The sequence below is a fragment of the Carcharhinus amblyrhynchos genome, chromosome 11 (assembly GCF_965287045.1).
Source record: "Carcharhinus amblyrhynchos chromosome 11, sCarAmb.v2.hapA, whole genome shotgun sequence".
NCBI lineage: Eukaryota > Metazoa > Chordata > Chondrichthyes > Carcharhiniformes > Carcharhinidae > Carcharhinus > Carcharhinus amblyrhynchos.
Window position 1 is genome coordinate 24,276,370 of NC_137334.1, and position 24,218 is coordinate 24,300,587.

The following is a 24,218-nucleotide window of genomic DNA, read 5'->3' on the forward strand; positions in this document are numbered from 1 at the left end:
CTGGACGTGCACTCAAGATCTTGCACAGATCAGCTGGCAGAGGTATTCACAGACATCTTCAACCTCTCTTTACAACAATCTGTAAGTCCCTATCTCCTTCATGAAGATGACCATCATCCCGGTACCTAAGAAAAGCCAAACATCATGCCTTAATGACTATTGTCCAGTAGCTCTGACATCCATCATTATGAAATGCTTCAAAAGGCTAGTCATGGCACGAATCAATTCCAGCCTCCTGGACTGCCTGGATCCACTACAGTTTGCTTATTGCCACAATCCATAGCTGATGCCATCTCCTTGGCCCTGCACTCAACCCTGGAACACCTAGATAACAAGGACACCTACTTCAGACTCCTATTTATTGACTATAGCTCAGCCTTCAACACAATTATTCCCATGAAACTCATCTCCAAACTCTGTGGCCTGGGCCTCAGTACCTACCTCTGCAACTGGATCCTGAACTTCCTAACCCGCAGACCACAGTAAGGATAGGCAACAGCACCTCCTCCATGATCACCCTCAACATCAGTGCCCTACAAATCTATGTTCTCATCCCCTTACTATACTCCTTATATACCTGTGACTGTGTGGCCAAATTCTCTTCCAATTCAATTTTCAAGTTTGCTGATGACACCACAGTAGTGGGTCGAATCTCAAACAATGACGAGACAGAGTACAGGTATGAGATAGAGAATCTGGTGAACTGGTGCGGCAACAATGATCTCTCCCTCAATGTCAATAAAACGAAGGAGGTTGTCATTCAGGAAGCTCCTGTCTTAATCAATGGAGACAAAGTAGAAAGGATCGAGAGCTCCAAGTTTTTAGGTTTCCAGATCACCAGTAACCTGTCTTGATTCCCCCCCCCGTGCCAGTACTATAGTTAAGAAAGCCCACCGACATCTCTCTTTTCTCAGAAGACTAAGGAAATTTGGCACGTCAGCTACGACTCTCACCAACTTTTACAGATGCATCATAGAAAGCATTCTTTCTGGTTGTATCACAGCTTAGTATGGCTCCTGCTCTGCTCAAGATTGGAAGGAATGACAAAAGGTTGTGAATACAGCCCAATCCATCACACAAACCAGTCTCCCATCCATTGACTCTGTCTACATTTCCGCTGCCTCGGCAAAGCAGCCAGCATAATTAAGGACCCCACACACCCTGAACATCTCTCTTCCACCTTCTTCCATCGGGAAAAAGATACAAAAGTCTCGGGTCACATACCAACCAATTCAAGGACAGCTTCTTCCCTGCTGCTGTCAGACTTTTGAATGGACCTATCTTGCATTAAGTTGCTTTTTCTCTACACCCTAGCTATGACTGTAACACTACATTCTGCACTGTCTTGTTTCCTTCTCTATGAACAGTATTCTTTTTCTGTATAGTGCGCAAAGAAACACTTTTCACTGTATCCCGATACATGTGATAAGAAAAATCAAATAAAATGAGCACACCCATTAATACAGCCTTGCATTCAGTGACCATGGTCACAGGGGGCAGCAAATCTTCAGTCATGGCTAAGCTCTCACTCTTCTGGACTCAGACCAAAGAACTTACCCATTGTTTAAATTTATAAATTGTCCTTTCCCTCATCAGGAAAATATGCAGCAGAAGAGATACAGGCACAGATCGTGGTTTAAACAGATTTATTCTGTTCTTGGAATGGCTGAAGTATATATTGTGTGGCCTCGTCCCATGCAAGCAGTGTACCTGCCTATCATGAAGGCTGGTGTGTGCATCCCTTTTGGTACCAATACCACTGATAGAAGCTTTCTTTTCCAGCAGTGTGCTTTCAGAATTTTCACTTGGATTCACGTGTTAGAAAAATAAAGTTGTTTTGTTTTAAGGAAGTTTATTTGTATTGAATAACATTGGAAATAAGGTATGGTTTTGGTTGGGTTAACTTGATGTTTCCGTGCATGAAAGATTAAAACCTGTAGCTAGATTCAGGCTGGACAAAGATGTTTGCATGTGTGGAGATTGGTTTCAATTCCAACTGGGAGTCTGTTGTGCTTCGTGAGGGCTATGGCATGAAGAACAAATGTAGTTTTATGTGTTACTTAGCAACTAGAAGCCCTTGTAACCTTGTTAGTTGAAAAAAAGTTTCCTTTGTTTTTTAATCTGGAAGCCAGAACAACTGTTTTGGAAGGGGGATATCTCTCTCAGCTTTTCTGGAAGAAAAGCCATACAATTAAGTAACAGTTGAGTGAAGAGCAGCTAGTTAAGGGAACTAGAGAAATTAGGAGAAGTTTCCAGGTGGTCTGAGGTGAAAGGTGCATGAACAGAGGACCGTTCGGTAAAGACAGACAGAGCTCAGAGGCCGAGATGCTAGAAGGACATTTGAAGTGATTTTCAGATTTGTAGGATTTTACTACAGCTTACTATTACTTATGAAATGGAAGCTTTTTGTAAAAGAGTCAATTGCAGTACAGTGGCACAGTGGTTAGCACTGCTGCCTCACAGCGTCAGGGATCCAGGTTTGATTCTAGTCTCGGGTCACTGTCTGTTTGGAGTTTGCACTTCCTTCCCGTGTCTGCGCAGGTGCTCTGGTTTCCTCCCACATTCCAAAGATGTGCGGGTTAGGTTGATTGGCTATGCTAAATTGCCCCTTTGTGTGAGGAGCTATGGAGATAGGGATCTGGGTGGTATTGTAGTCAGTACAGACTCAATGGGCCGAATGGCCTCCTTCTGTACTGTAGGGATTCTATGATCCTATGATCTTAAAACCTGGACTGGATTTTGGAATGGAAACTGCAAATGGGAAGCATTATTATGAGAGAAGATTTTGAAGCATGTTTTTGGGTGTGGAGTTTAGAATCTCCCATATGACAATCACCTGTCATTCTGAGGCAAAGACCACCAATACTAATTTGTGTTCAGAATAGAGAATATATTTGACCACAGCCATTCTGTGTGTTAGAAAAGGACTTTATGTTAGGACCATTGTAGCTTCAAATGTACTTCGTCATCCGGTTGATCTTAAAATCTGTGCGTGTTTGATAAGATAAGGGGGGGAATAAAGGGGTATTGTTAATAATTCAGATTTCTAGTTTGTTATAACTAATTACTGCAACTGTGACTCTGTTCCTCCATTTTTGATTTACAAAAAAGTGAAAGTTAGCTTCTTTTGAGCCTTGGATTCTTGGATTTTCCCATCCTGTCATAACATCAACAGGAATCGTGACAAGCAGAATTCCCCTGATGTAATGTAATGAATAATCTTTTACCTGTTAACACGAGGTGTTCCAAAGAACAAAGAACAAAACAGCACGGGAAACAGGCCCTTCGGCCCAACGTGCCCGCACCGCCATTTTAACACTGAGTCCCCTCTCCACCCATGACCCTTGTCTATGCTTATGGCATTCCACATTGAGGGAAGACTAATTTAGGGACAATTTGTTACACCAATCAGCCTAATAGCACATCTTTGGGGTGTGGGAGGAAACCGGAGCACCTGGAGAAAACCCACGCAAGCACGGGGAGAATGCGCAAACTCCCACAGACACTGGCCCAAATCCATGTATCTGCACAGCAAACAGTGATAGTCACTGAGCTGTCGTGTAGCCCAGTATCTGGTCCAGTTTAAGCGTACACTAACGACGTGAAGTACTAGGCTATTCTCGAAACAACCAAGAGCAGCCCTTGTACGACCCATCGTGTGTATGCCCCTTGTTGGACGACAAGGCGGACCAAAGAACCTGTGGACTAAAAGAGAAAAACATTAGTATCATCCACATCCTTATACACACATTCAAGGGAATCCCCAAGTGAAGCAAGTGAGCCAGAAAATATGTTGGAAGGTCCATAGGAATCAATTGATTCCCAGGGACGTCCCAAGGCTCCTGAACCTTATTTAAAACAGTCTCCTATATCCCTCCATCTCCATCCCGTTCATGTGCCTATCTTAGTTACTCTTAAACAACTCCAGCGTGCCTGCCTCCACCACCTTGCTTGGCAGAGCATTCCATACCCCCACTACCCTCTGTGTGAAAAACCTCCCTCTAACCTCCGAATTATACCTCGCCCCCCTCACCCTAAGCCCATGACCCCTCGTAATGTGCATTCCCTGCTTTCCTGTGGGATACCACACAAAATGTGCTGCATAACTTCAGGAATATGCTGTTGGAATATAGACCAGTGCCATGCCTCTGTGATATCCTATCTCAGTAATACCCTGCCTAATCCACTGATGGTGGGCATTTTCTTATGGCTAGCACCAATGAAATTTAGCGACAGAATATGATCAACTTGCTATTCTTTTCCCAGCCTTACCTAGCTTTAGCTGTATTACATTGTGGTTGATATTATCATACTTAATAGGGGTCACAACATTATGGGAAAATGACTCCTGTGTAAGGAGTCCTGAATCAGCAAGGCCATTAGCGTTGAGATATGTCACAAAGTCAGCACAGTGAAGCTGGTTAACACATGCTCATTGTTCATCTCAGTCCCTTGTAAGTTGCTTTGAAATGTTCTTTTACTTGAGAAGTATTTTATCGATAGAAACTGATGGTTTCATTCCTGTGTACAACTCGATTCTTCTATCAGTTAATCTCTTGAAGCTTTTCACCTGCTTTTCACGGTGACAGGACATGCCTGGACAACTTACCATGTTGCCAGGTAGATTCATAGAATCCCTACAGTGCAGAAAGAGGTCATTTGGCCTATTGAGTCTGCACCAACAGCAATCCCATCCAGGCCCTGTTCCCGTAACCCCACATATTTACCCTGCTAATCCCCTGACAGTGAGGGTTAATTTAGCATGGCCAATCCATGTAACTTGCACATCTTAGGAGTGTGGAAGGAAAATGGAGCACCTGGAGGAAACCAATGCAGACACGGGGAGAATGTGTAAACTCCACACAGACACCCGAGGCTGGAATTGAACTCGGGTCCCTGACGCTATGAGACAGCAATGTTAACCACTGTGTCACCCAAACCTATGCTCTAAAGTATAGGTGCCGGTTATAATAACAATGTGAAAATGCCAACGTTGGACTGAGGTAAGCACAGTAAGAAGTCTCACAACACCAAGTTAAAGTCCAACAGGTTCATTTGGTAGCACAAGCTTTCAGAGCTCCGAAAGCTTGTGCTACCAAATAAATCTGTTGGACTTTAACCTGGGGTTATAATAACTCCAGGAGTTGGCTGTGAAGGAACTGCTTTCATTGCACAGAATGAAAATAAACTAATTACAAATATGACAGGTTCCAACTGAGAGTAAAAGGATAATAATGGACCCATTCAGGGTCTTTCTTTATACAGGGCTCGATAGGTAGGCTCCACCTGGTTGGCTAACTACCAATCTCCAAGGAGCTCATATTCAGTGAGCCCAACTGGGAGGTTAGTTAGTGATTGCCCATGTAGATCATGGGGGTTATCACACCAGTTTATATCTTTATTTAAACACCATGACTAGGGGTACTCCTAGCTCTGGAACACAAGTGATACTCCAGCCAAGGATTTGTCAGCACCCAAAGCACTTTCTGTATCCAGTGCCTTCAGCTATTTTGATTTCACCTGGAGTGAACCATTTTGGCTCAGGACTGGCACCTTTGATGCTGGGGTCTGGAGGAGATATTGTCATGTAAGAAGTCTCACAACATTGGGTTAAAGTCCAACAGGTTTATTTGGAATCACAGGCTTTCGGAGTGCTGCTCCTTCATCAGGTGACTCAAAGAACAACACAACACAGCACAGGAAACAGGCCCTTTGGCCCAATGAGCCCGCGTCACCGTTTTAACGTTGTGAGTGCCCTCTTCTATCTATGACCTTTGTCTACACCTATTGGACTCCACAATAAAAGAACCATAACCAGATTGAGGGAAGACTAATTTAGGGACAATTTGTTAACACCAATCAGCCTAAGAGCACATTTTTGGGGTGTGGAGGAAACCGGAGCACCCGGAGAAAACCCACGCAAGCACGGGGAGAATGTGCAAACTCCCGCAGACCCTGGCCCAAATCCATGTATCTGTACAGCAAACAGTGATAGTCACTAAGCTGTCATGTTGCCCGTCAGCTCGTCCAGTTTAAGCGTACACTAACGACGTGAAGCACTAGGCAACTCTCAAAGCAACATCCAAGAGCAGCTTTCGCACGACCCACCGCGAGTATGCCCCTTGTTGGACAACAAGGCGGACCAAATCACCTGTGGATTAAACTCAACTGATGAAGGACCAATGCTCCGAAAGCCTGTGATTCCAAATAAACCAGTTGGACATTAACCTGATGTTGTAAGACTTCTTATGTGCTTATCCCAGCCCAACACCGGCATCTCCACATCATTGTCATGTAATAAATGGGAAAATTATATGAATGCCATGGAAACATAGTAAAACCTAGAAATAGTAAATAAAGCAAAACCTTACATATTATGTATTCCTTTTCTGAGGAGGGATGTTCTTGCTCACAAAGGAATGCAGTGAAGGTTTTCTAGGCTGATTCCAGGAAAGGTGGGACTGATGCATGAGGAAAGATTGACTAACTTAGGATTGTTTTCGCTGGAGTTCAGGTGAAAGAAGAGGGATCTCATAGAGACTTATAAAATTCTAACAGGACTAGACAGGGTTGATGCAGGAAGGATGTTCCCGATGAGGGAGTTCAGAACCAGGGGTCAGTCTGAGGATTCAGCGTAAACTATTAAGGATGGAGGTGAGGAGACATCTCTTCACCCAAAGAGTAGTGAGCCTTGGAATTCATTACCCAAGAAGTAGTTGGTGCCAGAACGTTGAAGATATTCAAGAGGCGGCTGGATATAGCACTTGGGGTGAATGGGATCAAAGGTTATGGGGAGAAAGCAGGATTAGGCTATTGAGTTGGACGATCAGCCATGATCCTGATGAATGGCAGAGCAGGCTTGAAGGGCCAAATGGCCTCCTCCTCTTCCTATCTTCTATGTTTCAAGTTGTAAAAACTGCCGGAATACTGAAGAGTTTGAAAAGCCTTTGGAAGCTCTGAAGACAGCTTTGTTCTCCTGTTCGATGACCCTTGGAATTTGTCACTGACCCTTTCAATAATCTTCCTGCCACGTGCTGAAGTGAGACAAAAAAATAGATTTGAAATGCAGATGATGTATAAGTCTGAAGGACAGAAAAATGCACAAGGACATATTATTTGATTGATCGTCCTGTCTTATGGTGCAGATCGGCCAGATTCTTGGAATGTATTTTTAAATCAGCAACAACTTCTAGAATGCCAAATAGGTGCAGAATTAATTACAGAGTTGCACTGTTGCACTTACATCAATGACACTCCAGACTGTTTTATTTTAGTCAGATTTCTACCTGAAATAGAGAAAAGATGTCTGGTTTATTTTGTGACCTCATCACCTTATCATCAGTTAAGCTGTTTTGAAGTTTGCCCATAGTTGAGATGTAGGAAATATTTTTAAGTTTACTTATTAGTGTCACAAGTTGGCTTACATTAACACTGCAGTGAAGTTACTGTGAAAATTCCCTTGTCACTACAGTCCAGCACCTGTTCGGATGCACTGAGGGAGAATTTAGCATGGCCAATGCATCTAACCTGCACATCTTTCGAACTATAGGAGGAAAGCAGAGCACCCAGAGGAAACCCACACAGACACAGGGAGAGCATACAGGCTCCGCTTTGCTTCATAATCCCTCTTTGCTTCTCTAATGTGATACCCGTGCCATGAAGAAAGAAGAGATTCTGTCTCTTGAGTGGATTAAATTGATAAGGAGAGAGTGTTGAATAGACTGTCAGTACTGAAATTGATAAAGCATCGGGACTAGATAAAATGCATCCAAGGATTTCGAAAGAACTGAGAATGGAAATTGCAGGGTTGCTTAATCTTCCAGTCTTCTCTAGATTCAGGGAGATGCCAGAGGACTGGAGAGTTGCAAATATTCAAAAAGGGTTGTATGGGTAAGCGCAGCAATTACAGGCCGATCAGTTTAATATCAGCGGTGACCAGACTTACAACAATAATGTACAGCGTATGCAACTCAGAAGTTTGACAGTGATGAGACGCATGGACAGAGTGGATAAGGGACAACTGTTAGCCTCCTTAGTTGAAAGGCCAGTCATGAGGAGACATAGGTTCAAGGTGAGGGGCAAGGAAGTTTGAGGGATTTGAGAAAAAATATTTTTACCCAGAGGATGGTGACCATCTGGAATACACTGCCTGGGAGGGTGGTAGAGGCGGGATGCCTCACATCCTTTTAAAAAGTACCTGGATGAGTACTTAGCACACTATAACATTCAGGGCTTTGGGCCAAATGTTGGTAAATAGGATTAGGTGGGAGGTCAGGTGTTTCTCACGTGTCATGCAGACTTGATGGGCCGAAGGGCCTCTTCGCATGGTGTGATTCTGTGATTTGCCAGAATAATGATTTATTGTTTGAAGAATTGAATATTGGTTGCATGAGGAGGAAGGACAGATTAAAAATCACCTTGTATATATTCCAACAAAGTGAGCCAAGGCTTTAAAAGTGTAATTGCAAGAAACAAAAAATGATTGCTTTTTGGCATCATTTGATTGTATTTGCATCTATGATCAATGAAAGAAGCTTTACTTTCACATGCCCACATTTTCATTTCTGTTTTCTTCCTCCTTTGAAATCTCCCTGCTGTGACTTATGCAATGAGTTGGAATACCGATGCCAAGGAATGATGGACCCTGCATTTGTGTTCCATCATTCTCACACGTTGAGTATGTTTATCTGTACTGAGTGAGAGTTTGATTGCTTCCCTATTCTAGCAGCTTTTCTCACTAGGGGCTGAATCTAACCTGAAATCTCATCTTAATGTGATCCTCCAGGTCTGATATCTTGCCTCTGTGTCCCAGGGTGCCTACATGCATCATGAGAAGAAGCCAACTCGAGCATAATTATTTCCTGGCAAAGATGTTTTATCTCTAGGTTGACATGACAGCGGCTTGCCAATACTATTTCATTACATTCAAAGGTCAAGGATTAAAAGCACCCATCAAATAGGAATGCATTTTATTGCTTATTTAATAAAGACAAGCATGAAGCTATGACCAATCTATCTTATTTAGCCCCTTCAGGCTGGAATTGAGTTACAATGAATTAAACAGTACCTTATATCTTCCTGTCAGCTGAAAGCAGATTTATCAGTGTAAAATGGTGATGCTGTTACTTTTCCTTATCTGAGCTTGTGGCGACACATTCTGTTCCTCACGTTGTTTTCCTTGTCTTACTATCCTGGGTTCACTAAAGGGAGGGAAATATGGAAAAAAAATGTGCTGGAAATATTCAGCAAGTCAAACAGCATCTGTGGAACAAGGAACGAAGTAAATATTTCAGGTAAGAACTGGCCTGGGCATCAACCATGAGACATAGGAGCAGAATTAGGCCGTTTGGCCCATTGAGTCTGCTCTGCCATTCAGTATTGGCTGATATTTTTCTCATCCCTATTCTCCTGCCTTTTCCCCATAACCCCGACCCTTTATTAATCAAGAACCTATCTATCTGTGTCTGACTCTCAATGACCTGACCTCCACAGCCTTCTGTGGCAAAGAGTTTCACAGATTCAGCACTCTGGCTGAAGGACTTCCTCCTCATCTCTGTTTTAAAGGATCATACCTTTAGTCTGAGGTTGTACCCTCTGAATCTAGTTTTTCCTACTGGTGGAAACATCCTCTTCTTGTCCACTCTTTCCGGCCTCGCGGTATCCTTTAAGTTTCAATAAGGTCCCCCCTCATTCGTCTTAAGTCCCAACGAGTACAGACACGGGGTCCTCAACCATTCCTCATACGACAAGCTCTTCATTCCAGGAATCATTCTTGTGAACCTCCTCTGGACCCTTTCCAAGGCCAACACATCCTTTCTTAGGTACGGGGCCCAAATGTTAACTCTCATTCTCAGACGCTGCCAGACCTACTGTGGATTTCCAGCATTTTCCTTTTCTTATTTTGGGTTTCCAGCAATCACAGTTTCTTGAGTTATTTTAAGGAAATTATGAAATAGAAGAATTGTGACTTCTGATGCTCCCCACCAGTATTGAGGACTGGTTGGATACACAGTAAAACTCCTTATCCACCATCTCATTACATATTCAAGTATAATAATGACATGCACCCCTGAACTCAAAGTCACTGAGCTAAATTAGGGTGGCATGGTGGCACAGTGATTAGCACTGCTGCCTCACAGCCCCAGGGACCTGGGTTCAATTGCCAGCTTGAGCCACTGTCTGTGTGGAGCCAGCATGTTCTCCTGTGTCTGCGCGGGTTTCCTCCGGGTGCTCCGGTTTCCTCCCACACTCCAGAGATATCGAGTTATGTGGATTGGCCGTGCTAAATTGCCTCCTTAGTGTCCTTCAACGTGTAGGTTAGGGTAAATACAGAGATGGGGCCTGGGTGGTACTCTGTGTCGGAGAGTCAGTGCAGGCTCGATGGGCCGAATGGCCTACTTCTGCACTGTAGAGATTCTATGATTCTGTTCTATGGTTCTAAATTTACCTGGCCCCTCCTAGTTTGATAGCTCTAAACAATCCCAAAGGCCTCCCAACAGCAAGCAGTTTGAGGTTCACAACAAAACCACTGAAGATTAATAATCCATAAACCAAAGCCAAAACACACCTGCTTTCACCAAGGGGAAGGTCACGTGTGAAATTGAAACAGATCCCCAGTCTGTTTTTGAGTGGCACATTAAATAAAGAGAATTATTGAATTAGAATGCATGACATATATCAAAGTGTTCTCAGTTGCATAAATCCTGCAGCTCATCAGAATTCAAAAATCGGCATGTTCATTTAACACATGATGAAAAAGATGCAAGATTTGCTGAAATGTTTTGGAGCAAGTGTCCTTGTAATTTTGCAGGTTAAGTTGGTATGTGGGCAGTGTCTTAACTGAAAGAAGCATGCTTATTGCACCGAAAGTCTTACTCATGTTCTGAAATGCCAGCTTAATTTGTGTGAAAATGTAAATGTTTTCTGACCTTGCATTACTGTCTCAATCAGGGACCACCCTGCAGACTTTAGCAGATGCAGCTACTTCAGGTAACAGGTAGCATTGTACCCAGACCTCTAAACAATTGTCAGTACTTGATCATGCAACAGTATTGAGTATGTTATTTCAGTTTGAGTTCCCACAGGGCTATGAGGAATGAACAGGAGAGTGGGATTCATTGAAAAGCTCTACCAGAGAGTCAGTACGGGCATTATGGGCCAAATGACATCCTTCTGCACTCTATCATTATGTAATTTCATTGCTGGTTCGAGGATCACAGATATTAAATGCAAAGTAAAGATCCTTCAGCAATCCCCACAGAGTATCAGAAAACCCAGGGGTAAAAGGAGGTACCAAAGCTGGATCCATTAGTTAAATCCCTTTATAGCAAAGCTTATGGGCCTGGAGAAGGAAGCCTACCTCACAACCACCTGCCTCTCCTAACATGCCCCACATGAAACTCAGAATATTTACTGAGCCAAAAACCTGGGCTTGAAGCGTTTACATGGTAGAGCCTCATTCCTGAAGAATGGGCGTGGAACACATCCCCGCAGACTCCAAGAGCCCCACAGCCATTTCATGCTCCAGTTTAAATGGTTGCAGATGGGACATCTACCACTGACTGGGGAAAAAGTCCTCCCTTCAATCCTGGAAGCCAATCTGATTGGTGACAGTTATCCAGTCCCTGCAGCAACAACATTGCAGTTGACATGGCTGGAAGCACAGGAGGACATCTGAGCCAAAGTCTGGACTCAGGAGGCCCAGGAAAGAATAAAGTTCCCAAGATGGGGAGAGCAGAGAGAGCTTGGGGGGTAGATAGTGTGCACAAGAGAGGGCAGTCTGCGTTTTGCAGGGGAGAGGGCGTGGTAGGCCGACACAACTTCAGAAGGGGGCTTCTGAGCAAGGCACCATGATATAACACTTCTTCTTTGGGCTTCCTTCATGGATGTTTAATCTTCACAAGAGCAAAAGCATTGAGTTCAGCAGAAAGCAGCCCTTCTGCTAATAATTGGCTGCTCTAAGGGCTTCAAATGAGGTAAAAGTTGGCTTCCCATTCGAGGCTTTGTCTGCCCCTGCGTAAAATTGCTCTGTGTCTGGGATAGGCAGAATCATTTTAATTTCACACAACACACACCACCCCTGTTGCCTAAAAACCCACCAGTAAGACAGCAGAAAATTCTGGCCCTGGAAATGTTAATCCTGTCACATTTCAGAATTCTCTATTTCCAAGTTTCCTATCCCTAATCTCCTCCCTCCTGCTCCGGGTGTGCAGTCCTGTAGATAATGCAGCCAGTGATTCAGCTATATGACTCCAGATCACAGTCTGAAATAGTCACTCTGTTTTTGTCTCCTGGGCATTTCCAGCATTTTCTGTTTTTGTTTCTGATTCCCAGCATTCATAGCATTTCACGTTTGTGGATCTTAATGTATAGGATATAATAAGATTGATGGAAAACCAATGGTGAAAGTAGATCCTATTGTATTTCACTACCAAGGGGCTTACTATTGGCACATAAATAAATCCTAAAGGTTATTTTCTCAAGCAAGAAGTGTTAGATCATGGTGCCTCCCTCAGAAGCCCCCTTCCGAAGTTGTGTAGGTCCAATTCTCTAACAGGACATGTAATGCACTTGCTCATCGTTGTGACAGTTTGATCTGGCTTTGTTTCACATCTTATTGATGTGGAATCTATAACCCATTCATCACCAAAGATTGTATTTTACTACTTCGGCACTGTTTGTTGCATGTTTTGCTGGATGATATCACTTTTAATCTGACAAACTGTAGAACTGGAGGACAGAACACCCTGGTCATCCTATTAAAATATAGGAAAATATATTATTAAACTAGAAAGAGTGCAGAAAAGATTTACTAGGATGTTACCAGGATTTGATGGTTTGAGTTATAAATAGAGGCTGGATACACTGGGACTTTTTTCTCTGGAGCGTAGGAGGCTTAGAGATGATCTTATAGAGGTCTATAAAATAATGAGGGGTGCAGATCAGCTAGATAGTCAGTATCTTTTCCCAAAGGCTGCACAGTCTAAAACTAGAGGACATAGGTGAGAGGGGAGAGATACAAAAGAGTCCAGAAGGGCAATTTTTTTCACACGCAGGGTATTGAGTATCTGAAACAAGGTACAACAATCCAATGAGACAGGGAAGTTATGGTAGGTTACAGAAACCGCGGTGTACAAAGTCCGTAATAAACCTAGACAAGAAGAAAAAGCTTACAAAAGGTCCAGAGAGCTAGGTAATGTTAGAGATCTAGAAGAGTATGTGGCTAATAGGAAGGATCTTAAGAAGTAAATTAGAAGAGCCAGAAGTGGTCATGAGTAGGCCTTGGCAAGCAGGATTAAGAGAAACCCCAAGGCATTCTACAAGTATGTGAAGAGCAAGAAGGTAAGACGTGAAAGACTAGGACCTATCAAGTGTGACGATGGGAAAGTTTGTATGGAATCGGAAGAAATAGGAGAGGTACTTGATGAATACTTTACTTCAGTATTCACTATGGTGGTTGTAGTGCAGACTTACAGCTGACTGAAAAGCTTGAGCATGTAGATATTAAGAAAGGATGTGTTGAAGCTTTTGAAAAGCATCAAGTTAGATCAGTCGCCTGGACTGGATGGGATGTACCCCAGGCTACTGTGGGAGGCGAGGGAGGAGATTGCTGAGCCTCTGGCAATGAACTTTGCATCAGCAATGGAGGTGGGAGAGGTTCCGGAGGAGTGGAGAAATGCAGATATTGTTCCTTTATTCAAGAAAGGGAGTAGGGATAGCCCTGTAAATTATAGAACAGTGAGTCTAACCTCAGTGGTCGGTAAGTTGATGGAAAAGATCCTGACAGGCAGGATTTATGAACATTTGGAGAGGTATAATATGATTAAGAATAGTCAGCATGACTTTGTCAAAGGCAGATCATGCCTTACGAGCCTGATTGAATTTTTTGAAGATGTGACTAAACACATTGATGAGGGAAGAGCAGTAGATGTAGTTTATATGGACTTCAATAAGGCATTGATAAGGTGCCCCATGCAAGGCTTATTGAGAAAGTGAGGGGGCATGGGATCCAAGGGGACATTGCTTTGCGGATCCAGAACTGGCTTGCCCACAGAGGCAAAGCGTGGTTATAGATGAGTCATATTCTGCATGGAGGTCAGTCACCAGTGGAGTGCCCCAGGGATCTGTTCTGGATCCTTACTCTTTGTGATTTTTATAAATGACCTGGATGAGAAAGTGGAGGGATGGGTCGGTAAGTTTGCTGATGACACAAAGGTTGGAGGTGTTGTGGATGGTGTGGAGGGATGTCAGAAGTTGCAGCAAAACATTAATAGGATGCAAGACTGGGTGGAGAAGTGGCAGATGGAGTTCAACCCACATAAGTGTGAAGTGGTTCATTTCGGCAGGTCAAATAGGATGGCAGAATATAATACTAATGGTAGGACTCTTAGCAATGTGGAAGATCAGAAGGATCTTGGGGTCCGAGTTCATAGGACGTTCAAAGCAGCTGTGCAGGTTGATGCTGCGGTTAAGAAGGTGTATGGTGTACTGGCCTTCATCAATCGAGTCGAGAGATAATGTGGCAGCTCTATAGGACCCTGGTCAGACCTCACTTGGAGTACTGTGCTCAGTTCTAGCCGCCTCATTACAGGAAGGATGTGGAACCCATAGAAAGGGTGCAGAGGAGATTTACAAGGATGTTGCCTGGATTGGGAAGCATGCCTTATGAGAATAGATTGAGGGAGCTCGGCCTTTTCTCCTTGGAGAGATGAAGGATGAGGGGTGACCTGATAAGAGGTGTATAAGATGTTGGGAGGCATTGATTGAGTGGATAGTCAGAGGCTTTTTCCCAGGGCTGAAATGGTTGCCACAAGAGGACACAGGGTTAAGGTGCTGGGGAGTAGGTACAGAGGAGATGTCAGGGGTAAGCTTTTCACTCAGAGAGTGGTGGGTGTGTGGAATGGGCTGCTGGCAACAATGGTGGAGACAGATTCAATAGGGTCTTTTAAGAGACTTTTAGAAAAGTATATGGAACTTAGTAAGATAGAGGGTTATAGGTAAGCCTAGTAATCTCTAAGGTAGGGACAGGTTCAGCGCAATTTTGTGGGCCGAAGGGCCAGTATTGTGCTGTAGTTTTTCTATGTTTCTATGTAAGAGGTAGTAGTAGAGGCGGGTATAATTTTGTTTTTTAAAAAGCGTTTAGATAGTTACATGGGTATTTCAGTATAGAGGGATGTGGACCAAACACTGGCAATTGGGACTAGCTTAATGGTAAAGAAAAGGGTGGCATGGACATGTGGGCCAAAGGGCCTGTTTCCAGCAGTAAACCTCTATAACTCTAGAACATTTCAATGTGTGCACTGAATAAATCAAATGTTGTCTGGACCTCTTCAGTTCATGTACAAATACGACGGCTATCTCTGAGACTAACTCAAGGTGATTTCCGAAATAGATAACTTGATTCCTTCAGGGAATTTAGGAACAGACTTAACAGAGTTGGATGTAACTTGCACCTCCAGACTGAAAATGAAACCAACAGAGTTAAGCACCCATCTCATTCCCTGTTCTATTGAAATCGGGGAAAACATGACAAGGATACCAAGGCCCATTCACTCTGATTCCCAGCCCCCTCTCTCCACCTCCAACTTTCTCAAACAATCCTGTTTTTAAAAAATGGTGTCACAGTAATGATCGTTAGAAAGTTTTGAAGCACAATGGCTGGAACATCAGCTGTCTCTCACATGCCACTTAGTCTTTCCAGACTGGAATGATGTGTTCTTAAGTCAACAAAAACATCCTTGTGCACTGTTATTCCAACAATCAGATACTGGTGCCTCTGTTACAAACAAAACACTCCTTTAGATTGTCGATATTTTTAATGTAGATTGATTGTTCTGTGTATTTTTATCAAATAATTGGCTGTGGGAAGTTACTGATCTTTAGAAAGATTAATGAACACAAAGCTGGAGATCAGTGAGGCATTTTAAGTTAATGACTAGACTTACTGATGATAGCAAGACTTCCTTGTGTTAATCAATTAGTCTTACCCTTTTCTCGTGATATCAGCAGCAGTCAGCTTCAATAAAATATAAATTAAGTTATAAACTTTCTAAGTGGCTCAGTGAATTAGTGCCCCAGTTGGTGTATGGTAAGGATTTGATTCATTATTCTCACATGTATTAACAAACAGTGGAAAGTATTGTTTCTTGCACGCTATACAGCCAAAACATACCTGTCATAGAGAAAGAAAGAAGAGGGTGCAGAATGTAGCATTACAGTCATAGCTAGAGTGTAGAGAAAAATCAGCTTAAAAGAAGCTGTTCTTGAGTTGGTTGACATGTGACCTCAGACTTTGGTATCTTTTTCGCAATGGAAGAAGGTGGAAGAGAGAATGTCTGTGGTGTGTGGGGTCCTTGATTCTGCTGGCTGCTTTTCCAAGTGTGCGGGAAGTGTAGACAGAGTCAATGGATGGGAGGCTTCGAAGGACTGGGCTTCGTTCACAACCCTTTGTCGTTTCTTGTGGTCTTGGCCAGAGCAGAAGCCATACCATGCAGTAATATATCCAGAAAATGGGGTGCCACAGGGTTCAGTCCTTGGGCCCCAGTTATTTGCAATCCGTATTAACGACTTGGATACAGGGATAGAAGGTTCTATAGCTAAATTTGTGGATAACACAAGAATAGGTGGGACAGTAAGATGCAATGAGGAAATAAGAACCTTACAAATGGATATAGATAGATTAGGAGAATGGCCAAAATGTGGCAGATGGAGTTTAACGTGGATATGTGTGAGGTCGTGCATTGTGGTCAGAAAAATGGGAAGGCAATTTATTATCTAAATGGTACTCCGGTGCAGAGGGATTTGGGTGTCCTTGTTGATGAGTCACAAAATACTAGCATGCAGATACAGCTGATAATAAAGGAAGTAATTGGAATGTTGGCATTTATAGCTAAAGGGATAGAATATAAAGGTAAGGAAGTATTGTTGCAACTATACAAGGCATTGGTGACACCACACCTGGAGTATTGTGCACAGTTTTGGTCTCCTTATTTCAGGAAAGATGTAGTGGCATTGGCGGAAGTTCAGAGGAGATTCACTAGATTTGATTCCAGTGATGAGGGGCTTGTTGTATGAAGAGAGATTGAACGGTTTAGGCCCATACTCTCTGGAATTTAGAAGAATGAGGGAAGATCAAATTGAGGTATACAAGATAGTAAAAGTTTTGGATAAAGTAGACATGGAACAGATGCTTCCTCTTGTGGGGCATTCTATGATGAGAGGTCTTAGAATAAGGGGATAAATTTAAAACAGAGTTGACAAAAAACTACTTCTCCCAAAGGATTGTGAATCTGTGGAACTTGCTACCCCAAATTGCGGTGGATGCTGGGACAATGAGTAAATTTAAGAAGAAGTTAGACAGGTTTTTAATTGGTAATGGGTTGAAGGGTTATGGGGAGAGGGCAGGAAAATGGGCATGAGGAGCATATCAGCTGTGATAGAATGGCGGAGCAGACTCGATGGGCCAAATGGCTCCTATATCTTATGGATTTATGAATTGATGAAATTATGAAGAAAGGATGCTTTCTATGGTGCATCTATAACCGTTGGTGAGAGTCATAACGGACATGAAAATTTCCTTAGCCTCCTAAGGAAGTAAAGGCACTAATGGGCTTTCTTAACTATAACATTGGTGTGGAGAGACCAGGACAGGTTGTTGGTAGTCTGGACACATAGGAATGCGAAGCTTTCAACCATTTCCATTTCATCACCATTGATGTAGACAGGCGCATATTCTCCGATATGCTTCCTGAAGTCGATGACTATGTCTGTCATTTTACTGACATTGAGAGAGAGATTATTGTCGCTGCCCCAATTCTATCTCTTTCCTGTACTCCGTCACATAATTGTTTGAGATCCAACCTATGGGTGTATAAGGAGTATAGTAAGGGGCTGAGGACACATCATGGAGGAGGCCTATCCTTACTGAAGGCCCACTTTTAGTCTTTATTCTATAAAGTTATGTAATCTCAGTTGATGAAATGGTGAGGGGATGTGACAGCGAATTGTGTTCCCAGGCAGGAGAAATCAAGTCATGATCATTTATTTTCACTTTTACTGGAAATACGCACAGCTTAGATTGGGTAAGGATAGGGTCAAATATGTCAGTGAGAATTCCTATGGCTGAATGAGTTTGCCGACACTCACTGTGCAGGCTCGCTCATTAGAATCATTTTGCCTTTAAAATGATGAAAGGACCAGCCGTTCCTACTGATCCATAGCCCAGCATGGGCTCAGTTTTAACTCTGAGCAAGAGAAAAAGGCCAGTCTGAAGAGGAAGCAAGTCCAGGCCAACTTTGCCCATCTGGCCTAATTTTAATAGTGCAGACAGGCCTCCCAACCAAAGCAGTACCGATTCTGATGGGGGGGGAGAGGAGAGGAGATTTGGGTGAAAGCCAGAATGTCAGGGACTCCAGGGTATAGTCCCTGACATAAAGTAAATGATTTGATGTGATTTGATTTACTGTCACATGTATGATGGTACAGTGATAAAGTATTGTTTCTTGCGTGCTATACAGACAAAGCATACTGTTAGTAGAGTATGTAGGGAAATGGGATAAGGATAGGGTGCAAAATATACTGTTGCAGTTAGAGGTAGGGTGAAGAGAAAGATCAGTTTAATAGGTACGACCATTCAAAAGTCTGATGACAGCAGGCAAAAGCTGTTCTTGAATCTGTGCCTAAGTGAGAGGGGTGCAGATCTGTAGTTGGTCGAGAGAGTGAAAGATAGAACCACTTTCCTGCCTACTTCAGCTGCCCCTAATAGTAATCATTCTGCTCCTTTCTCCCTCAGACACTTATCCAACTTCCCTTCAATACATCTGTCCTGCTGGCCTCAATGCCTACCTATTATAATATCTCACACATACTCACCACTCTCTGGGAAAGGAAGTCAAACTCTGTTGGAATGAGGTGATTGTTCTTCTTTCATTTATTGTTCTAAAATAAGGCAGCTTTACAGCTTGTACGTGGCCTCATTGTGCTGATGTAAGAGGCATCTCTCGGAACAAGGGAGAAGAAGCAGGGTGGACAGAATAAAGAAGTTTGATATGATTTGACACATTCATCTGGGAAATTAACTTCCTTATCTCTGCATGATTTCACCTTCGTTTTAACTTGACAGGCTTCCCCCCACCAAAGTCATGGCTTTATAAAGAAAACATTAATTTCTTTTAAACATACTAGAAAACTTCCATTAGAAATTAAATAACACCTAGGGTTAAGACATTGATTAAAATTGCCTTACCAATAATACAACAAGCCCCCCTGAATTCTCAAAATAACTTTTGGGATTTAATCTTTCTCCCTCAGACTTGACGTAGCCTCTTGTCACAAAGCATGCAGCTTGGACACCGTGAGTTAGTCCTTGTAGTCTTTAGTATATCACCAGGAAATCTTTATCAACAATATTTATAGGGTACAGGTATGGAGAGGATTTCATTTGAGGTCCTTACACAATACCAGCCACCTCTAAACTGATCCTAGATCTAAGTCATGTGCCTTCCTACATCATTTTGTAGTTAGGTCATCTGTTTCACAGGCAACCTGTAATCCTGTATAGATAGTGATTGGTCAAGAATGTACCTGGTGAAAGAGCAGGTAAACAGGAGAAAGCTGGTGAGAGAGGGAGTACATTCAGTAAGAAATCTCACACACCAGGTTAAAGTCCAACAGGTTTATTTGGTAGCAAACGCCACAAGCTTTTGGAGCGCTTCTCTTTCATCAGGTAAGTGGGAATTTTGTTCACAAACAGGGCATATAAAGACACAAACTCAATTTACAGAATAATGATTGGAATGCAAATCTTTACAGGTGATCAATACTACCTTTACAGGTAGTAACCTGTACTAATGTAGTAATGTAATTAGTGAGCGGAGAGAGCATTAAGCACAGTTTAAAGAGATGTGTATTGTCTCCAGACAGGACAGTTAGTGAGATTTTGCAAGCCCAGGTAAGTCGTGGGGGTTACAGATAATGTGACACCAATCCAAGATCCTGGTTGAGGCCATCCTCATGTGTGCAGAACTTGGCTCAGCAACTCAATGTTGTCGTGAAGGCCGCGTACCCAAAGATCAGAGGCCAAATGCCTGTGACCACTGAAGTGTTCCCCAACAGGAAGAGAACACTCTTGCCTGGTGATTGTCAAGCGGTGTCCGTTCATCCATTGTCGTAACGTCTGCATGGTCTCACCAATGTACCATGCCTTGGGACATCCTTTTCTGCAGCGTCTCCGGAAGACAACGTTGGCCGAGTTGCAAGAGTATGTACCATGTGCCTGGTGGACGGTGTTCTCACGTGAGATAATGGCATCCGTGTGGATGATCCAGCACATCTTGCAGACGTTGCTGTGGCAGGGTTGTGTGGTGCTGTGGTCACTGTTCTCCTGAAGGATGGGTAGTTTGCTGCGGACAATGGTCTGTTTGAGGTTGTGCGGTTGTTTAAAGGCAAGAAATGGGGGTGTTGGAATGGCCTTGGCAAGATGTTCGTCTTCGTCAATGACATGTTGAAGGCTCCGGAAGAGATGTCGTTGCTTCTCCGCTCCGGGGAAGTACTGGACAACATAGGGTACTCTGTCCACCGTGTCCGGTATTTGTCTTCTGAGGAGGTCGGTGCAGTTTTTCACTGTGGCGCGTTGGAACTGTCAATCGATGAGTTGAGCACCGTTTCCTGCTCTTATGAGGGCATCTTTCAGCTTCAGGAGGATACCTGGTGAGAGAGGGGGTGGGCAGGAGGATACCTGGTGAGAGGGGGAGTGGGCAGGAGGATACCTGGTGAGATAGTGGGAATCCAGCCATGCTCCTGCTGGGGTAGTGCCACCAGGGGATGAAAGACAGGATTGGAGCCGTCTTGCTGTTATTGTGTCTTTGAACTTTAAATTCTGACAGTTTTTAAAAGTGCTTTTAACATGGAGCCACTTCTCTGAGTGAATTGTCAACAATGGGTTCCTACAAATACACCCCACATCATTGACGTGCCAATTGTTTTCTCTTGGTTTACATGATGTAAACGTGCCTCGGCTTTCTCTTGTTGCCATGGTGATTTATTGCCTGCTTTGTAGCCTTTTACAATATGTCCAGCACATCACCGAGTCAGCAGGTTTCCAATCTCTGGTCCTGCTGCAACCCATTTTGCTGCAGGTTTTTGTTTAGCGTAGATTTTCACAACAGCAGCAAGATTGGGATTATTTCAGGGAAGACAATCGAACTATCAAAAGGTTTAGGTGAGTTCGGCTTTTCAGAGTAAAAATACGAAACTGGAGGGGGTCCACTGTCAGAAATCTATGAGGAATGTGGGAATAACTAAACCGGTCTTGCAAAGAAGCAGCACAGACATAATGAGCCAAATGACCTCCTGTGTTATAAACATTTTGCGATTCTATTATCATATCCAGATCACAGAACAATTAGTTTGGCTGTTCTAATGCCTTGGCCATGCAATGAAATAAGACATGTTAATCTGTGAGATGTCCTCCAGACTGTAAGGAACGTGGGGGCTGCTATTGGACAGGCTGATATTGAACCCGAATTACATTTTCAGTACAACAACAATTTGCATTTATATAACACCTTTTAGTGTCATGAAACAATCCATGCACAGGGCCCAAAACTCAAAGCGGCATTGACCGGTCTGTAAATACACTGGGAAATACACAGTTGTCATGTTAAAATCTCTGAAAATATCTAACATTAGCGTAACTTGGATATTCCATTTCCTCTCTTTTCCTCCAGATTAAAGTCACATCAGCCTACTACTCAACCAAGAGAAATCCTGACAGCAAAAAGGTAAGACATTTTAACAGATTACCTTTCGGAGAGGAAAGTGCTATGAATTATATGAAGAAATAGCTGTTCTCCGGGAAAAGATAAAGCTATCGTTGTGATATTTACTGAGCATTGATAGAATCACAGAAATGATTGTGCCATTCAGCCTATTGGGTCCTGTATATGATTCCTGTCACTTTTATTAATGAAGTGATGCACTTGACTCAACTTCCCATTCGTTTCCATTCTGGGTTACAAAATTAATCAGTCCCAAGGAGTGATGCAGAAAACAATTTGTATCTTAATGAGAGTGATTCTTACTGCCCGTTTTCACATGTAAAGGCGGATAAATGATTTGTTTTTCTGTGTTATGTGCTGCCGCAATGATGTAAGGGGCCTCGTGTATTTAGACCTGGTGATTGCTTCAAATCCAGGAAGACCTGGGAAAAATAGACCTGGATATGTTCATGGACAGCCACTGACGTGACAGATTTCTCAATCCCTTGGAACATACTCTAACAGACTGGTTCAGCAAATGATTAACTCTGTATTTGAATGCAAGGGATGGTGGCACGGTGGTTAGCACTGCTGCCTCACAGCGCCAGTGGACGGATTCAATCCCAGCCTTGGATAACTGTCCGTGCGCAATCTGCACATTCTCTCCGTATCTGTATGGGTTTCCTCCAGATTCCTCCCACACTCCAAAGATGTGCAGGCTAGGTGGATTGGCCATACTCAATTGCCCCTTAGCAACAGAGAGATTAGCAGAGTAAATACTTGGGGTTACAGAGAAAGGGCCTGCGTGAGATTGTTATCAGTGCAGTCTTGATGGGCTGAATGGCTTCCTTCTGTACTTTTGGGATTCTATGACCATGAGTTGCAGCAAGCCTTCAGACTAGAGAAGGATTCCAAAGGCACTCTGGCTTTCAGTGCTTGCTGCCATTATCTTGATGGGTACAGAACATTAAGATGCAGTTGTCGAAATTCGCCTGTTCCTGGGATCAACATGAAGGTTTGTTCTGATGGAAACAATTCCTGTGGTGCTCCGCCAGGAATAATCTTCTCATGTAGAGGCCATTCCGATCTAGTCCACTATTCCTCAGGAGCCGGGTTCAGTCTTGGAACAAAGGCTTTTCACTGGAAATAAGAAGCATGAAAAATAACTGGAAATTGAAACTATAGCAGCAAATGTTGGTGTTACCCTTCCTCCCAGGCAGTCCCTTAGCATTGACGATGACTTCTCTATTTTGTTGGATTGTTTTGGAAGTTGTTGGATAGTAAGAGATCTGGCTAGAGGCAAACTTCTTTCCTTAAAAGTACTTTTATTTACATTAATAAATATATATAAGGTTACAGAAAGTCAGGGCAGTGTCGCATTCATCTCTGTTTTTGAGAGACGTCATTATGCTGCACACTGTTATTAATGGTTAAGTTAACTCTTTACAGCTTTCACTCTAGTTCATTGAATTTTGAGAGAGCTGATCCGTCCACTGATCGTGTGGGAAGGCTAAATGGGTGATTCCGCTCCATCCGGCGTCACAACTTCGCCTCTACACATTCCCAACAAAGCCTGGTGTGTCTGGTGCATTCCTGAATGAACTTTTTGTATTTTGGTCAGTCATAAGACAGAGTCTTCCATAAGCCTGCAGGGATTTTTTACCTTTTCAGGGATGTCTTGAGGACAACATTGTCCTTGTCCCTGTGTTTCTGCTTCCCTCCTGGGAGTCTCCTGCCGCGATCGAGCTCCAAGTGGGCAGTTGCTTTAGAAGTCTGGTGTCAGGCAAGCAAGGGACATATCCCGCCCAGCGGAGCTGGTTTTGAGTGCTGCAAAATGTTGGTACCAGAAAACAGATGAGGCAGCATTTGTGAAAGAGAACAGAAGGCTCAGGGCTTCACTGCTGGCTCAAAACATAATTGCCTCTTTTCTCCACGGACACACTGTTTCCAACATCTTTCCATTTGCTGATTTGGTTTTACTCTGTATTCTGTCAGACAGTCGTAAAGAGTTCTGTTCCATGAAGGATAATCAACTTTTGAAGAGCAGTGATGCTGGCTATGACAAATATCAGTAGGTTTTCAGATGCAGAATTTTCAATCGTTGCTTTCTCTCTAATCCCCCCCTTCTAAATGGTACATGCAGAGAATATAATCATCAAGCTAGGTTTTGGTTGAAGGTATAAAAGGATGGGTGTGGAGGATCCTTCCTGCTGCTACCACATTACTGCTTACTGGAGTTTACTAAACATAAGTTGGCTGCTACCTTTACTATGTTACAGCAGGGCTCAGTGCTGGGGCCTCAACCTTTTACAATTAAATAAATGACTAGGATGCTAAATTTACTGATGACAAAGAAAGGTAGGAAAGTAAATTGTGAAGAGGACAAAAGGAGGCTAGAAAGGGACATAGGTTAAGTGAATAGGCAAAAATCTAGTAATTGAGTTGTATTGCAGGCATTTGAGC

General features: G+C 43.1%; 1 protein-coding gene across 2 annotated transcripts in view; it reads left to right on the plus strand.

Moving 5' to 3' along the window:
• The window catches only part of vps8 (VPS8 subunit of CORVET complex), a 599,989-nt gene that overhangs the window by 467,424 nt on the left and 108,347 nt on the right, over positions 1–24,218 (plus strand). For both annotated transcript variants that reach the window (XM_080198763.1, XM_080198764.1), the window contains exon 44: positions 21,726–21,779. In XM_080198763.1, coding sequence (XP_080054889.1) covers positions 21,726–21,779 — 54 coding nt within the window. The remainder of the gene's footprint in view (positions 1–21,725; positions 21,780–24,218) is intronic.